The 15,362-nt window shown below is 58.3% G+C and overlaps 2 protein-coding genes across 2 annotated transcripts in view; both read right to left on the bottom strand.

The window, feature by feature from the left end:
* Positions 1–15,362, bottom strand: part of LOC310914956 (uncharacterized protein) — a gene marked incomplete at its 5' end in the record, with an annotated part of 94,619 nt that overhangs the window by 35,608 nt on the left and 43,649 nt on the right.
* On the bottom strand, positions 494–12,121 carry LOC310914945 (uncharacterized protein; the record flags this gene model as incomplete). The annotated part of the gene is made up of 4 exons (XM_083871462.1): positions 494–716; positions 2,864–2,979; positions 3,542–6,418; positions 9,671–12,121. The coding sequence occupies 4 exons, from the start codon at positions 12,119–12,121 to the stop codon at positions 494–496; spliced, it is 5,667 nt and encodes a 1,888-aa protein (XP_083727588.1).

Below are 15,362 nucleotides of genomic sequence, written 5' to 3' on the forward strand. Positions count from 1 at the left end.
GAGCGGGTTTTCCACCACGATCTCAAAGCTGAGGGAGCAGGGAGAGAGCGCGCCGCAAAGCTCCTCCCGGTCTATCCTCTCGTTCACCAGCAGCGCCCCGCTCGCCAGATCCACCCCGAAGTACTTCTTGTTGCCGCCGGACACCACCCGCAATCGGCGCCCCGGCAGCCGCCCGAGGTCCAGCGCCAGGTCGGCTACCACATTCCCCACCGCGGAGCCTCTCCGCGCCTCCTCGGGGATCGCATAGCGAATCGCGGCGGAAACCCAGTCCGAAGCGCCGAACAAAAGCAAGAGGCTCAGTACCTGCCCCGTCGTCACCCCGCGGCTCCTTACAGCAACGCCGTTCATCGCACAGGACGGCCGCGCTCTCCGCTTCGCCCCCCCGCCCCGGCTAGAAACTCTCAGCTCGCCCCGTCATGCCGCTGCCCAGCGGCCCCGGGAAGCGGCGGCGGCGGCGGGGAGCCGGGCATTGCTCGGCGGGCTCGGCGGTGACTCACTCCCAGAGTCTCTCTGAGACCGTCTGCGCCTCATCCCGGCTCCGAGCGGGGCCGGGCCGCCAGTTCCCCCCCGCTCCATCATTGGCCGACAGCGGCACACAGAGTCCCGTCCAATAACTGCACAGAGCGCACGGCGCCGGAGCCCCGCCGCCGCCGAGCCCCGCCGGAGGGAGCGCGGTGACCTCGGCCCGAGAACAGCGGGGCTCGAGCCCGCAGAACCTGAAAGGAGAGCACAGCCCTGCGAAAAAAAATCGCTCTAAGGACAGCCGGGCGGGGGGAGCGCTGGCAAAGGCAGGGTAGATCGGGCACAGGGACTGCGTGTGAGGGCAGGAAGGTGTAAAAGTTGGCAGAATAGTGATGCCAAAAGGGGCGATATGGAGATGTGGGAAGTTTGGGTTGCGTGTCCCGGGAACACCTGGCTGGAATGAAGCGGCGGGAATAAGGAGGGGAGGTGGAGAGGACGGGAGGATTAGTAGGGAGGGTCGGTCCTCCGGAGTACGCAGGGAGAGCGAGCACCGGCACGACACGCAGTCGTGTCCCAGTGTTTCCCAGGACCTTCAGGATGCCGGTCCTCCCACCCAAATACTTGCCCAGCCCCTCCCTGGGAGGAAGCCCCTTTTGAGGCGTCGGGACTTCGCTGCTCAGTATGCCACCGAAGCACCGTGGCTGACAAAGCGACATTGATTTCATGCTGCCGAGTTATGAGCAGCTCCCCCGGCCGCAACACTGAGTCTCGCCGCAGGGCGGCTCCCGCCGCAGCACTTCCAGGAGCATCGCCGCTCCTGCGGGATCCCCACTGCCAGCACTATCCCAGCAGGTGTCTTCCCTGGCAAACCGCAGAAATCTCGGTTTAATATGCCCTCCTACTCTCTCCATATCCCGGGTTGCTCCCTGGTACTTTTTTACACCAGCCAGACTTAGGGAAATCACTCTCTACGCCCTGCGGTGCAGGTTGACCGGGGTGGGAACGGATCCCGTTCCCGCACACCAACAGCCTGGCAGGTCACAGCACCGGCAGTGCCTGGTCGAAAACCCGCCTTTGGGTAGTTGTTACTGTCATCAAAAACTCGTGCTACGTCGGGTTTTCCAACTTTCCACGCACGCATAAGAATAAAAGGACCGAAATTCCGGCATTCGTCATCTGTCACCCGCAGAACTGCTCGGCTGTCATGGGGTAATGAAAATGGGACGAGGAAGCTTGATAAAGGAACGCCAGGAGCCCTGTGAAAACCCAGCTGTGACACAGCGCCCAGGTGTCACCCCACAGCTGACACTGATAAGGGACAGCGACGTCCGGCAAAAAACCGGACTGGAAATCAGCGTTCATTCACTTATGGAGGCTCTCAAAGCCTTGCAGAACCGGCTCGGAAAGTTGAGGCGAGTTATTTGTTACTCCGCTAATTGTGGTGGCTGAGCTCGCAGGGACTGCAAACCACCCGCACCGGCGCTGGACAACGACATTCGCCTGAGCGAGAGGATCTCGACTCTGTCTGCACAATCCTAAAAGCTGCCGTGACCACATGGGATCCACCCAGAGACGCAGTAGTTCTGCGCCTACATCAAAAGTCGGCAATATCTGTCTTATCTACATGCTCAGCTATTTCCTTTTCTCCTGATTAATCGTTGCCAAAAGATGAACTTTATCAGCGCTATTATCGTTCTTATAACCTGTCCACACGATGTGATAAAAGTTCACATAGAGTTCACATGTGATAGGGTTTCACACAGATAAAATCCAATATTAGTCATCTAACGTTCCCAAAGCACTTCTTTTCTCAAAGAAAACCAAAGCCCAATTTTCTTTCTTTCTCACATATAATCTAAAACCAATAAAATCCACAGCTCTCTTCCACCCAAATCTTGAAAGTTTTCAGCAACTTATTTGTCTGAAATAAAATCTGAATCCTTTTTCCAACCACTGTAAGCTCTGAATCCTTTTTCCAATCACTGCCCTTTTCAGGTTTTTCCGACACGTGATTTACCACACAATTTCTCTAAGGTAGGAACCACAGTTCTCAAGTAATTTCCCTTCCTATGAGGGCACACACTACGAGTACCAGAGTACCTTCTCCGTTTAATCCCAGCAGTAGTGGGATGGCCAAGCAGCAGAAAGATGAGTAAGAAAGAGATCTCAGGAAAAGCATGGAAGACAGAACAGTTCCATCTATCATCTGTTTTGGAGGAGACGTCTCCTCCACTTTGATAGGAAGCCTGAATGTTGCAGACAACACTTCAGAGCGCCTGAAAGCGCCATTTTGAGGGAGAAGAGTGGAAAAGTACAACAGCTAAGGGGGAAGACGCTTTTCCCTGCACCAGAAATTCCTTTGGGGACGGGTTGAAGCCAAATCCCAGCCTGACCCGCTCACTTCGGCATTTTTCCTGACTCCACTGGGGCTTCAGGGAAGCCGGTGGCAGCAGAGAACAAAAAACTCCTTCTGTTCGATGCCAGGCTTGGAGCTACACTGAAGCACGAGCTCTGGCTCTATAAACGGAGGAGGAAAGTTGAGTTACGGGTGTAGACAACACCTTCAGTTAAAGGGGTTCAGGGCGTCGAAGAACCGCGCTTGCCAGAAAAGGAGCTTCAGCGTGGCTGCCCCCACTGAGTACACAAGCCGGCATAGGTCACACATCATTATCACATGACAGCGCCCAAACGTGGCTGAGAAAATCAGTGGTCACTAAACCAAGGCGAAAGAGTTGTCTCCGCTTTAGACTCCACACTTTTGTTACCGCTCCACCCCGAGTCCACCTCCCCACCCATTTCGGTGAAACGCGCACCTGTCTGTCCTTCTCCAGGACAGACAGAAGTACTGACAATATTTGCGTCGTTCCTCGGGGAAAATCAGCAATTTGCGAATAAGACTTGGCAGGCCAAAAGAATGAGTCAAGATCTCACATACACATACACTCACATCCCCACGCCCCTGAGCTATTGAGGAGCGCACGTTTAGATCTGCCGGTTCCCCACTGATCACCGACAGTAGAACAGAGGAAAAAAAGATTCACAAAAACTCACAGAGAGGGACCATAGGACAGAAACTCACCTGTGCCGAGCTCCCGGGGCTAGGAGGGTCCTTCTCTGAATGAGTGCCTGAGCCGGGAGTAGCGGATAGGAAATGGGCAGGCAAGGCTGCCGCCCCTGGTCTCAGGAACGTGAAGTCCTTCTGCCCCGACTCGGAGGCTAAACACACCTCGTAGGAATAGGGCAAGGGCAGCGTGCTGCTGCAGTAGCTGTACGGTGCTTTTGAGCCCAAGGTGGAATACAATTCCTTATCAGAAGTTATAAAAATGGGAGGGCTCCTCGATTGTCGATATTTAAAGAAAAAAGCAAAAATGACCGTGGAAACTAACAGTAAAGACACGATGGCGAGCGACACTACAAGAATAAGGTTCAAATCAGACGTCAGGTCGGACACAGCGTCTCTGTCGCTCAGCTCCGGCAGCGCCTCCTGCAAGCTCTCGGCCAGCACCACGTGCAGCGTGGCCGTGGCCGACAGCGCCGGCTGCCCGTGGTCCTTCACCACGGCCACCACACGCTGCTTGGCCGCGTCCCGCTCGGACACGGCGCGCGCCGTGCGCACCTCGCCGCTGTGCGGCCCCACGCGGAACAGCGCCGGCTCCGACGCCTGCACCAGCTCGTACGACAGCCACGCGTTGCGCCCCGCGTCCGCGTCCACCGCCACCACCTTGGCCACCAGGTACCCGGCCTCGGCCGAACGCGGAACCACCTCGAACGGAGGAGGAGCCCCCGCCGCCTCTCCCGGCGCCGCGGCGGCCCCCGCGCCCGCCGCCGCCGGCCAGAGCACCCGCGGCGCGTTGTCGTTGCGGTCCAGCACGAAGACGCGCACCGTGGCCGTGGAGCTGCGCGCCGGCGAGCCGCCGTCCTGCGCCCGCACCGCCACCGCGAACTCGCGGCACTGCTCGTAGTCCAAGGAGCGCTGCGCGTACAGCGCGCCGCTCCGCGCCTCCACCGACACCGGCGGCGCCGCGCCCGCCGCGCCCGCGCTGCCGCCCGCCAGCCAGTAGCTCACGCGCCCGTTGGCGCCCGCGTCCGCGTCCCGCGCCTGCACGCGCACCACCAGCGCGCCCGCCGCGTTGTTCTCCGCCACGTACGCGCTGTACGCCGCCTCCTCGAACACCGGCGCGTTGTCGTTCACGTCCGACACCTCCAGCACCAGCTCCGTGCTGCTCCGCAGCGCCGGCCTGCCCCGGTCCCGGGCCACCACCGTCACGCGGTGCTCGGACGCCTGCTCGCGGTCCAGCGCGCTCGCCGTCACCACCTTGTACGAGCCGCCCGGCGACGCCACGATCGACAGCGGCGCCTCGCCCAAGAGCTCGCACGACACCTGACCGTTCTCGCCCGAGTCTCTGTCCCGCACTTTCAGCACGGCCACCACGGTACTCGCTGGCGAGTCTTCCGGCACCGGGCTCGACAACGATAGAACCGTGATCTCGGGCGCGTTGTCATTCACGTCCAGCACCTCCACGTCCACCTTGCAGTGCGCTACCAAACCGCCACCGTCCCTCGCCTCTACCAGCAACGTGAAGCCTCGCGTGTCCTCAAAATCCAGCTCCCCCTGCAGACTGATCGTCCCGCTCTCTCCTTCCACCACGAACTTCTGAAACATCTTGGCCGGCATTTTCCCGAAGCCGTAGGTGATGTGGGCGTTAGTGCCGGCATCAGCGTCTGAGGCTGACACGTTCAGCACCGTCGATCCCGGAGGCGCGTCCTCTCGCAGGCTGACGCGGTACCGGTCCTGCGCGAACACGGGTGGGTTGTCATTGGCGTCGGTGACGTTGATCCAGAGCTGGGCGGAGCCAGTTCGGGGCGGGTCTCCGCCGTCCACTGCAGTCAGCAGGAGACGCAGACTATTCTCGCTCTCCCGGTCCAGTGAGTGACGCAGCACCAGCTCCGCGGATTTGCTGCCGTCCTGGCTCTCCTTCACCTCCACCGTGAAGTACCCGTTCGCCTCCAGCTCATAGCCCTGCAGCGAGTTACTGCCCACGTCCGGATCCTCGGCCACATCCACGGAAAATCGGGCACCGGGAAGTGTAGACTCAATTATTTCGAAATGGATATTTTCCTTAAGAAAGCGCGGCGCGTTGTCATTCACGTCCTCGATGGCCACTTCGACATGGAAAACGTTCAGCGGGTTGTGCACCAGCACCTCGAAGCTGACAGAACAGGTCGCCGACTCGCCGCACATCTCCTCCCGGTCCAGCCTCTCGTTCACGTACAGGTTCCCGTTCTCCTCATTCACCGTGAAATAGTTCAGCTGCTTCTTGCCGGCAGACGCCACCTGCAGCCTCCGCGCCGGCAGCTCGTCCGCGCTGAGCCCCAGGTCCCGCGCCAGCGGCCCCACCAGCGAGCCTCTGCCCAGCTCCTCGGGGATGGCGTAGCGGACCCGCTCGGCCGCCGCCCGCCACCACACGCACCAAAGCACCGCGCCCAGCAGCGCTCGCCCGCCGCCCGGCCCGCGCCTCTGCCGCCGCCTCACCGCCATTCTCTCTCGCCACAGCTCGCCGCGCTCCTGCCGGGCTCCTGCCGGGCTCCTGCCGCTGCCCTGCCTCCCTTCCAGCCGCTCTTGCCAGACAGAAAGCTGCCTGAAAGGCAGCGAAGTCGGCGCGCCGCCTGTCGCCGCTGGTGTCGGGGCCGCTGCCGCCGTGGCCGGCGCCGGGCGAGCGAGCAGCCTGCGGGGGCAGGACGCTGCGGCGGCCGCAGCTCCAGCGCCGCTCGGCGGCGGCCAACAGCGACACCCGGAGGCGCCGCCACGCCACTGCAGCCGCCCGATGGCCGCGCCGAGGGGTCTCGTCCCGGGCCGCAGCGTTGGCTGCTCATCTCCCTCAGCGACCGAAAAGCGCCACTCAAAGTTCAGTTTGGCGAGTTTTTTCATACCCGGGCATAGGGGAATCGAGGAGCTCTTTTCAGAAGCAAAATTCCAGAGTCTGGCTGGAGAACGTGTAGTGGAGTAATGGAGGATGACGCGGGCTTCGTACAAGGGACCACACGAGTACAGGTAAGTATAAGCAGGTATACTGTGCATTAAATGCCTTGCAGATTCCTATCATTTCTGTTACTGCCGTGGGCTCTCTTTACCCAACTCTTTTATTTCATTTCTATCATCTCTGTGAAGCAACTCTACAAATTACTTGGGAATAGAAGCCTCTGTAGAAGAGAAGCACCAGAAGCAACATTTTCTTTCCAGATATTCTTGTTTATATTCCTTTTATTTTATATTCCTCTCACAGTAACTATGACTGGGGGAAAATGGCAAGTCTTATTCTCTAGAACAGCATTATCCTTACATGTTCCAAACATCCTTACATGTTTTACAAATCATGGAGATTACCAAAACTTCTTGTCCTAAAACTGGGGAAAATGACCTGTTAAAGCATTTTTTCAAAAATCCTTTTCAGTGAACGGTGTAAGTAAGTAGATTAAGAACGTGGACAGACTGAAAAAGGTATCCATGCTCCCATGAGACTTCAGTTACCAACGTGCTGAATTTTTTACTCTGAGAATTGTAAAAAAGAGGGTTATTACTCCTCTGTGGTGATGCTCGAGGCATACACAACAGGTCAGCCACCTTTCCCAGGACAGAGACTTCAAGATAAAAGATGACAAAAAAAAAAAAAAAAAGTCCCAAAAAAATCTTAGAAAGGCAAAACTAGAGGAAGCAGTTTACCACAGCTCAAATGACAAGTCCTTTCCCATGACAGAACACTGAACACTCCCAGTGTGGGATAGTCTGAAAACAGAAATTATAAAACACCCTTGAGAGCAATGCCTATGAAAAAAACCACACTTCGTCCCCCTCGGTGTCTGTTTGTACTGACACCACCTCTCTGCAACAACCAAAGGAAATCACAAAATACAAGACTCTCTACAAACCAACAGCTCTTGTTTGACCTTATAGAGAGCAGGGCACGTTAATGATCAGCTGAACCATTCCAAGTGCTACACAAACCGGGTTTTGAGAAACTACAGGTACAGCAGGTTTTTCCAACACTCCTATTGCTCAAGAAATAACTCCATGAATTATTACTGTGCTCATTGACAGGGTCCTGGTGATAACTCTGTTCCTGGGTATGCCACTCTTGATACTGTCTCGAAAGAAACGAAGATGGAAACTATAAGACTCAGTTTCTATCTCACAAGCTTCTGCTGCTGTAGTTACTAGGAAACGATCACTCGGCCTCAGCATTGCTGTGAGAACAGGCTCTTCCTCCACAAAGAAGCAGTCATACTCTGACTTCAGAGAGAGAATACTGAGAAAGTATTTAAGTAGAATCTCGCCCTTCCTCGCCCTTTATTGTATTACATAAATTAGACACTGCTTTCAGGCTTTCAAATAATTAATGTTGATTGAAAACTCTGTGTTGTACGATAGCTGTGATAAATACAAAAACTGACAATTGAGTTTTGAGAAAACCTTCAACCAACAAACAGTTCACAATGAAAATAACTGTGTATGTCTAAGAGTCCAAACCTGTCAGCAACACTGTGATCAAGAAATGAACATTGTCAAATGAACTTTAGGCACATAGGACCTACTGTCGCTGCACCCTCGGCTACGGCACCACCTGTATTTACATCTCTCTGATAAAGGCACAATGGCGAAGAGCAAATAGACAAAAATTGCCCATAGAGCAGCAACAATCCTTCGGTGATCAATTTTTTTTTTTTTTTTTTTTTTTTTTTTTTTTTTTTTTTTTTTTTTCCAGCAGAGGCTTCTCGTGGACAATCAGGTCATTCTCACAAAATCATTCCATGTACAGTAACTCTGGGTGGTGCTCACTGGCTGCTAAGGAGCAGAGAAAGAAAAAAACACCTTTCTAACCAGTAATGCATTGAGAATGTACACTACACTCTTTCTCCTACATGGCATCTATTTTGAAACCTCGGCACGGAAAGATCGAGCGTGACTACACGAGAGAGAACAACAAAAAACAAGATTTAAGGCCACGTGAAAAGCACAAACGAACAAGCCTTCACACAAATGTATCAACATTCCCTGCAGTGCCAGGCCGCCTGTAACACATCTCAGGAGAAACCTCGACAATACACTCTGATTTCTAGATATTCACCCATAGTTTAAGAGCATAAAAAGAGGCATGTTGACTCTCGAACAATCTGTCTGGGAACATCCACTTCTTCAACTCCGCCTTTTGCAGAAGCACGGCAACAATGCATCCCAAGGTGACAAACTAGTGCTAACAAATATTTTAGATTTAACTACATGAGCAACAAGCCTTTGCACTACTCTTCCACCATTCTCCACTCTCTCCCGAGTGTGGAGCTCACTTTTCACTCAACCACAGAAATTCCTGCAAGCAAACTGGAAGAATGCCTGGGAATGATTCCCAGAAAACACAGAAAGCTACACACATTTGAAACTGCTGCAACTAGTGGACGAGGAACACTCAGTGAGGCCCTTGCAAGAGTAAGAAATGTAACAAACCCAAAACAAGGCAGGCAAACACGGGTCCACGTTCAATTTCAAACAATGGCTTACATTTATCCTAAATACTATTTAAACAAAAGGAATACGAGGAGAGTGATAATTGAGTATACCAAAGACAGACTAGTTAAAAGCACCGCTGTTAAAAATCCATACAACAGTGTATTTCATACTCTGTTTTAAACGATAATAAATAATAAAAATTATATGACCAGGTGGTACTATACCCACGAGCAAATACTGATGCAGTGGGGAGGAAAACACAAAGAAAAGAAAAACTTATCGCGAATGAGAAATTTCTAGAAGGGAACACAATTGTTCTATCTGTCACCCACATGTACTGGGGAGAACACAGCTGACACTGCTAACAACTATAAATTCCACTTCTTCACAATGCAGTACAGCAGAGTAGAAGAGCTAATACAGTCAAGATAAATGGAAATTACATGGAATGATAAAAACACAGGTCTCAGACACCGAATCTCCACCAGGGAAGAGCCTGAATTCTCCTGAAAGGCCCATCAACAATAACACTGAGATCCGACTCCCACGTGCACCTCCCCGGCAGCAACAGGCACCAGTGGATCGCTAACCGAGGCTTTGCCGTACTTCTCAGAATATTTCACAACTCAGGACAGAACCCACTGGGTAAAAGGACAGGAAAGCAGAAGAAGGAAGCGTCGTGGACACAATCCGGCACCAGGAACTCACCGAGGGAGCGGAGGGATCCTTGGGGAGGGCGGCGGCCACATCCTCGTCCCCGAGCAGCGGCGCGGGCTCGTCGGGCAGCGGCCGGGCCGGGAGGGTGTCGCAGCAGGTGGCGGCCGAGAAGCGCAGCTGGCTCTTGCGCGAGTCGGCCGTGAGCGACACGTCGTGCGAGTAGGACTGCAGGAAGGCGCGCACGCCGTCGATGCCCACGAAGTGCGAGACGGGCACGCCGCGCAAGGCGCCGCCGTCGGGCGGCAGCAGGTGCCGGCGGCGCCAGCGGCGCAGGCGCAGCGCCAGCAGCAGCAGCAGGAAGGCCACGAAGAGGCACGACACGGCGGCCACGGCCAGCACCAGCCAGCGCGTCAGGCCGCCCGCCGCCTCGCCCGGCGCCGCCGCCGCCTCGGCCGCGCTGCCCAGCTCGGCCAGCAGCTCGGCCACGCTCTCGGCCAGCACCACGCTCAGCGTGGCCGTGGCCGACAGCGCCGGCCGCCCGTGGTCCTTCACCACCACCACCAGGCTCTGGCGCGCCGCGTCGCGGGCCAGCGGCGAGCGCGCCGTGCGCACCTCGCCGCTGTGCAGCCCCACGCGGAACAGCCCCGGCTCCGTGGCCTTGGCCAGCTCGTACGACAGCCACGCGTTCTGGCCCGCGTCCGCGTCCACCGCCACCACCTTGGCCACCAGCGCGCCGGGCTCCGACCAGCGCGGCGCCAGCTCCACGCCCGACCGCGCCCCGCCCGCGCCCGCCGCTCCGCCCGCCGGCGGGTACAGCACCTGCGGCGCGTTGTCGTTCTCGTCCACGATCTGCAGCCGCACCGACACGTTGCTGCTCAGCGCCGGCGCGCCGCCGTCCTCCGCACGCACCCACAGCTCCAGCTCGCGCACCTGCTCGTAGTCCAAGGAGCGCAGCGCGTACAGCGCGCCCGTCTCCGCCTGCACCGACACGTACGACGACAGCGGCGCGCCCCGCACCCGCCCCTCCGACAGCCGGTACCGCACGCGCGCGTTCTGCCCCCAGTCCGCGTCCGTGGCGCGCACCGTCAGCACCAGCGCGCCCGCCGCGTTGTTCTCCGACAGCCGCGCGCTGTAGCGCTCCTCCGAGAACACCGGCGCGTTGTCGTTCACGTCCAGCACCCGCAGCGCCAGCACCGCGCTGCTCTGCAGAGCCGGAGACCCGCCGTCGGCCGCCCGCACCGTCACGTTGTACTCCGACACCTGCTCTCGGTCCAGCTCGCTCGCTGTCACCACACGATAGTAATCGTCATAGGACTGTTCCAGCCGGAACGGGACGTCCCCGTCGAGCGAGCAGCGCACCTCGCCGTTGGCCCCGGAGTCCCGATCATGCACGTGCAGCAGGGCTACAACAGTGCCAGACGGGGCGTCCTCAGAAATCTCACTTAACGCCGACCTCACCGAAATCACTGGTGGGTTATCGTTTATGTCTCTGACCGTGATGGTGACTTTAGCAGTGTCGGAAAGGCCGCCACCGTCCCGTGCCTGCACCTCCAGTTCATAGGAGTCGCCTTCCTCGAAGTCAAGACTCCGCAAGAGAGTGATCGCTCCCGTCTCTGAGTCCAGATGGAAAATATCCGATGCCATGTCCGACACTTTATTCAACGAGTATTTCACCTGCCCGTTCAGCCCCTCGTCGTCATCCGTGGCCGTGACGGTGACGAGCACGGAGCCCACGGGCACGTCCTCGGGCACACGCACCGTGTACTCCGCCTGGCTGAACACGGGCGCGTTGTCGTTCGCGTCCAGCACCGTCACTCGGATCCGAGCCGTGCCCGTCCGCGCCGGATCGCCGCCGTCACTCGCCCTCAGCACCAGCTCGTGAAACGCCGCCTCCTCCCGGTCCAGCGCCTTCGCCAGCACCAGCTCGGGACGCTGATCGCCGCCGGGGCCCGTCTGCACGGCCAGCGAGAAGTGCTCGTCGCCGCTCAGCTCGTAGCTCTGCAGGGAATTCCGGCCCGAGTCTGGATCGTGAGCGTGCGGCAGGGGAAACCGGGACCCCGGGGCTGTTGTCTCGCTTATTCTCTCTTCCAGCTCAACTTCCTTGAAGCTGGGAGCGTTGTCATTAATGTCCGTGATTTCGACTTCGATTCGGTAAACCTGCATCTCCCCCTCCACTATCAGCTCACAGCGCAGCACGCATTTCTCCACCAGTCGGCACAGCTGTTCCCTGTCGATCCTCTCCGCCGTCACTAAATGGCCCGTCTTCCCGTGCAGAGCGAAATACTGCGTCCTACCTTCAGAGACAACTCGGACGCCGCGCTCCATTAGCTCCGACAGGCGCAGCCCCAGGTCCTTGGCCACGTCGCCCACGAAGGAGCCCTTGGGCATCTCCTCGGGCACCGAGTAGCGCAGCTGCCCCCACGCCGCCTCCCACGCCGCCAGCAGGACGGCCCAGAGCAGAGCTCGCTGCCGCCGGCCCCAGCGCCTCCCCGCCGCGCACATCTCCGCCGCGGCACCGCTCCTCCGCTTGCAGCTCCTCGCAACAAACCCAGACAGCTCCGGCTCAGACTCTGCTCTCAGCTTCTGCACGTTATTGCAGCTACCGGCTCCTCCGTCTTGCTACAGAACGGCTCCGCACCGCAGGGACGGTGGCAGATCTCCCGGCCGCCGAGCCAGACACCGAGCGAACAACCGAGCGAGCCGATCCGCAGCGGGCGGGGCTGCCGGGAGCGCTCCGAGCTTCCTTCCTCTCGCTCCTCTCGGTCAACAGCGGCGCCCGCAGCCTCCTCCCGGCACTGCAGGCACCCAGCACTGCCCAGCGCTGCCCGCCCGGCCTCGGGCACCGGCGGCTCGCGGGAGGGACAAAACCGCCAGGAAAAGGTCGCTTTTCGTCCAGCGCAGACCTCCTGCTTCGGCTTCTGTCCTGCTTCTGGTTTCATCCTCCACCAACGAGGACCGGACAGAAGTAACACGCCTCTTCTGATTATGCAATTTCTACCGCCCGGGAAAAGTCTTTATCACGACTGTATAACATGGATGTAACTGTATCTGATACGACGTCTGGGATATCACGAGCTTTACTGCACATTTCTGAAAATGCAAATTCCTCTACCAAGTCCAGTTTTTATACCAGTCTTGCTTGAAGAACAGCCTTTCAGCGGATCAAAATAGTGTCATAGGATAGGAAAACTACTCATCAACAGTCACAATGTTCACAAGGGTCACCGAATCCTGCACTGCTGGGGCGGTCGTTGCTATTCTGCACCTGCACATCAGACACTACTCTGAATAAGACTGCATTACTCCCCGTTCTCCAATCATGACTTCTCAATTTCTCATTACATCTTTACTCAATATAGGCATGACAACGCTCACTCGGATGACTTAGTACTCCCACAGAGAGTTTTTTAAAAATCTTAAATTAACCCGAATCAGTAGTATAAGCATTCGTACAGTAGACTTCCCTCAAAAGAAGGGGTTTGGTCCACCTAACAGATGGTTCAAGCACATACTTTCGACAAAAAACCATCGGGAAGGAAAACTCTCCACACCAAGCCCGCCATGTACATCTCATTCTACACAATAAAGATCCACCTCCTTACTTCATAAAAAGTAACAATTAAGAAAACATAATTTTCCTAAACAAAATCTTTAAACTGAACCAGAATATGTCATTGTCAAATGTGCTTCGAAATTGCTGAACGGAAAGAACCTCCCACTAAGCCTACCAATCTTACAGCGGATAGGGCAGCAATTGCCCGTTCGCAAAGCTAGAAGCAAAAAAGAAACAGAAGAGGGGATTATTTCACGGCGTCACGGAAAAAAAAAAAACATAACCGTTAAAAAAAAAAAGGGAAGAAAAAAACGTAAGAACTCGCTGCTACAAGTACACAGTTACGTGAAGGCGCAGAAGGAAGGAATTCCTTTTACAGACCTGAGCCGAGTCCGAGTCGGCGGGCACCTCTCCCACAACGGCGCTGCTGCTCGAGATCTGCTTCTCGCAGGAATCCCCGCCCAGAAGCTCCTCCGCCGACAGGATGGGCACCGCCGGCGGCGGCGGCGGCCAAGCGGCCTCGGGCACGGCGCGGGCCGGCGCCGCCACGCACAGGTTGTAGGAGTAGGGCAAGGTGCCCTCGCAGAAGTCGGCCGGGAAGGCGGCGCCGGCCACCGAGAAGCGCTGCGCGCCCAGGCAGCGCAGCACGGCGGGCGGCCCGGCCCGGCGCAGCCGCGCCAGCACCAAGAGCGCCACGCTCAGCACCAGCAGCGCCGACAGCAGCGCCAGCGCCAGCACCAGGTAGAACTGCAGCTCGGCCGCCGCCGCCGCCGCCTCGCCGCCCGCCGCCCGCTCGCTCAGCTCCGGCAGCGCCTCCTGCAAGCTCTCGGCCAGCACCACGTGCAGCGTGGCCGTGGCCGACAGCGCCGGCTGCCCGTGGTCCTTCACCACGGCCACCACACGCTGCTTGGCCGCGTCCCGCTCGGACACGGCGCGCGCCGTGCGCACCTCGCCGCTGTGCGGCCCCACGCGGAACAGCGCCGGCTCCGACGCCTGCACCAGCTCGTACGACAGCCACGCGTTGCGCCCCGCGTCCGCGTCCACCGCCACCACCTTGGCCACCAGGTACCCGGCCTCGGCCGAACGCGGAACCACCTCGAACGGAGGAGGAGCCCCCGCCGCCTCTCCCGGCGCCGCGGCGGCCCCCGCGCCCGCCGCCGCCGGCCAGAGCACCCGCGGCGCGTTGTCGTTGCGGTCCAGCACGAAGACGCGCACCGTGGCCGTGGAGCTGCGCGCCGGCGAGCCGCCGTCCTGCGCCCGCACCGCCACCGCGAACTCGCGGCACTGCTCGTAGTCCAAGGAGCGCTGCGCGTACAGCGCGCCGCTCCGCGCCTCCACCGACACCGGCGGCGCCGCGCCCGCCGCGCCCGCGCTGCCGCCCGCCAGCCAGTAGCTCACGCGCCCGTTGGCGCCCGCGTCCGCGTCCCGCGCCTGCACGCGCACCACCAGCGCGCCCGCCGCGTTGTTCTCCGCCACGTACGCGCTGTACGCCGCCTCCTCGAACACCGGCGCGTTGTCGTTCACGTCCGACACCTCCAGCACCAGCTCCGTGCTGCTCCGCAGCGCCGGCCTGCCCCGGTCCCGGGCCACCACCGTCACGCGGTGCTCGGACGCCTGCTCGCGGTCCAGCGCGCTCGCCGTCACCACCTTGTACGAGCCGCCCGGCGACGCCACGATCGACAGCGGCGCCTCGCCCAAGAGCTCGCACGACACCTGACCGTTCTCGCCCGAGTCTGGGTCGTTCACGTTCAGCACGGCCACTACAGTTCCAGTCGGGGCATCCTCGGGTACTGGGCTCGACAGCGAGAGCAGCGTGATTTCCGGGGCGTTGTCATTCTCGTCCGTGACGTCTATTTGCACCTTGCAGTGTGAGACCAAACCCCCTCCGTCTCTCGCCTCTAGCCCGAAGATGTATTTATTCTTCTCCTCGAAATCGAGGGGACCCGCTGTCCTCATTTCCCCGTTCTCACTGTCCACCGTGAACAAAGAGCTGATGGCTCCTGGAACGTTGCTGAAGGAGTAGGAGACCCTCCCGTTTATGCCCGCGTCCGCATCCGTCGCCCGCACCCGCAGCACCAGAGACCCGGCCGGCAAATTCTCCGCCACTCGCGCCTCATAGACATTTTTGCTGAACACGGGCGGGTTGTCATTTAAGTCCGTCACGTTGATGCGAATCTGGACAGTTCCGGA

Source organism: Zosterops lateralis (genome assembly GCF_965231275.1).
Source record: "Zosterops lateralis genome assembly, chromosome: 14".
In the NCBI taxonomy this organism is placed as follows: domain Eukaryota; kingdom Metazoa; phylum Chordata; class Aves; order Passeriformes; family Zosteropidae; genus Zosterops; species Zosterops lateralis.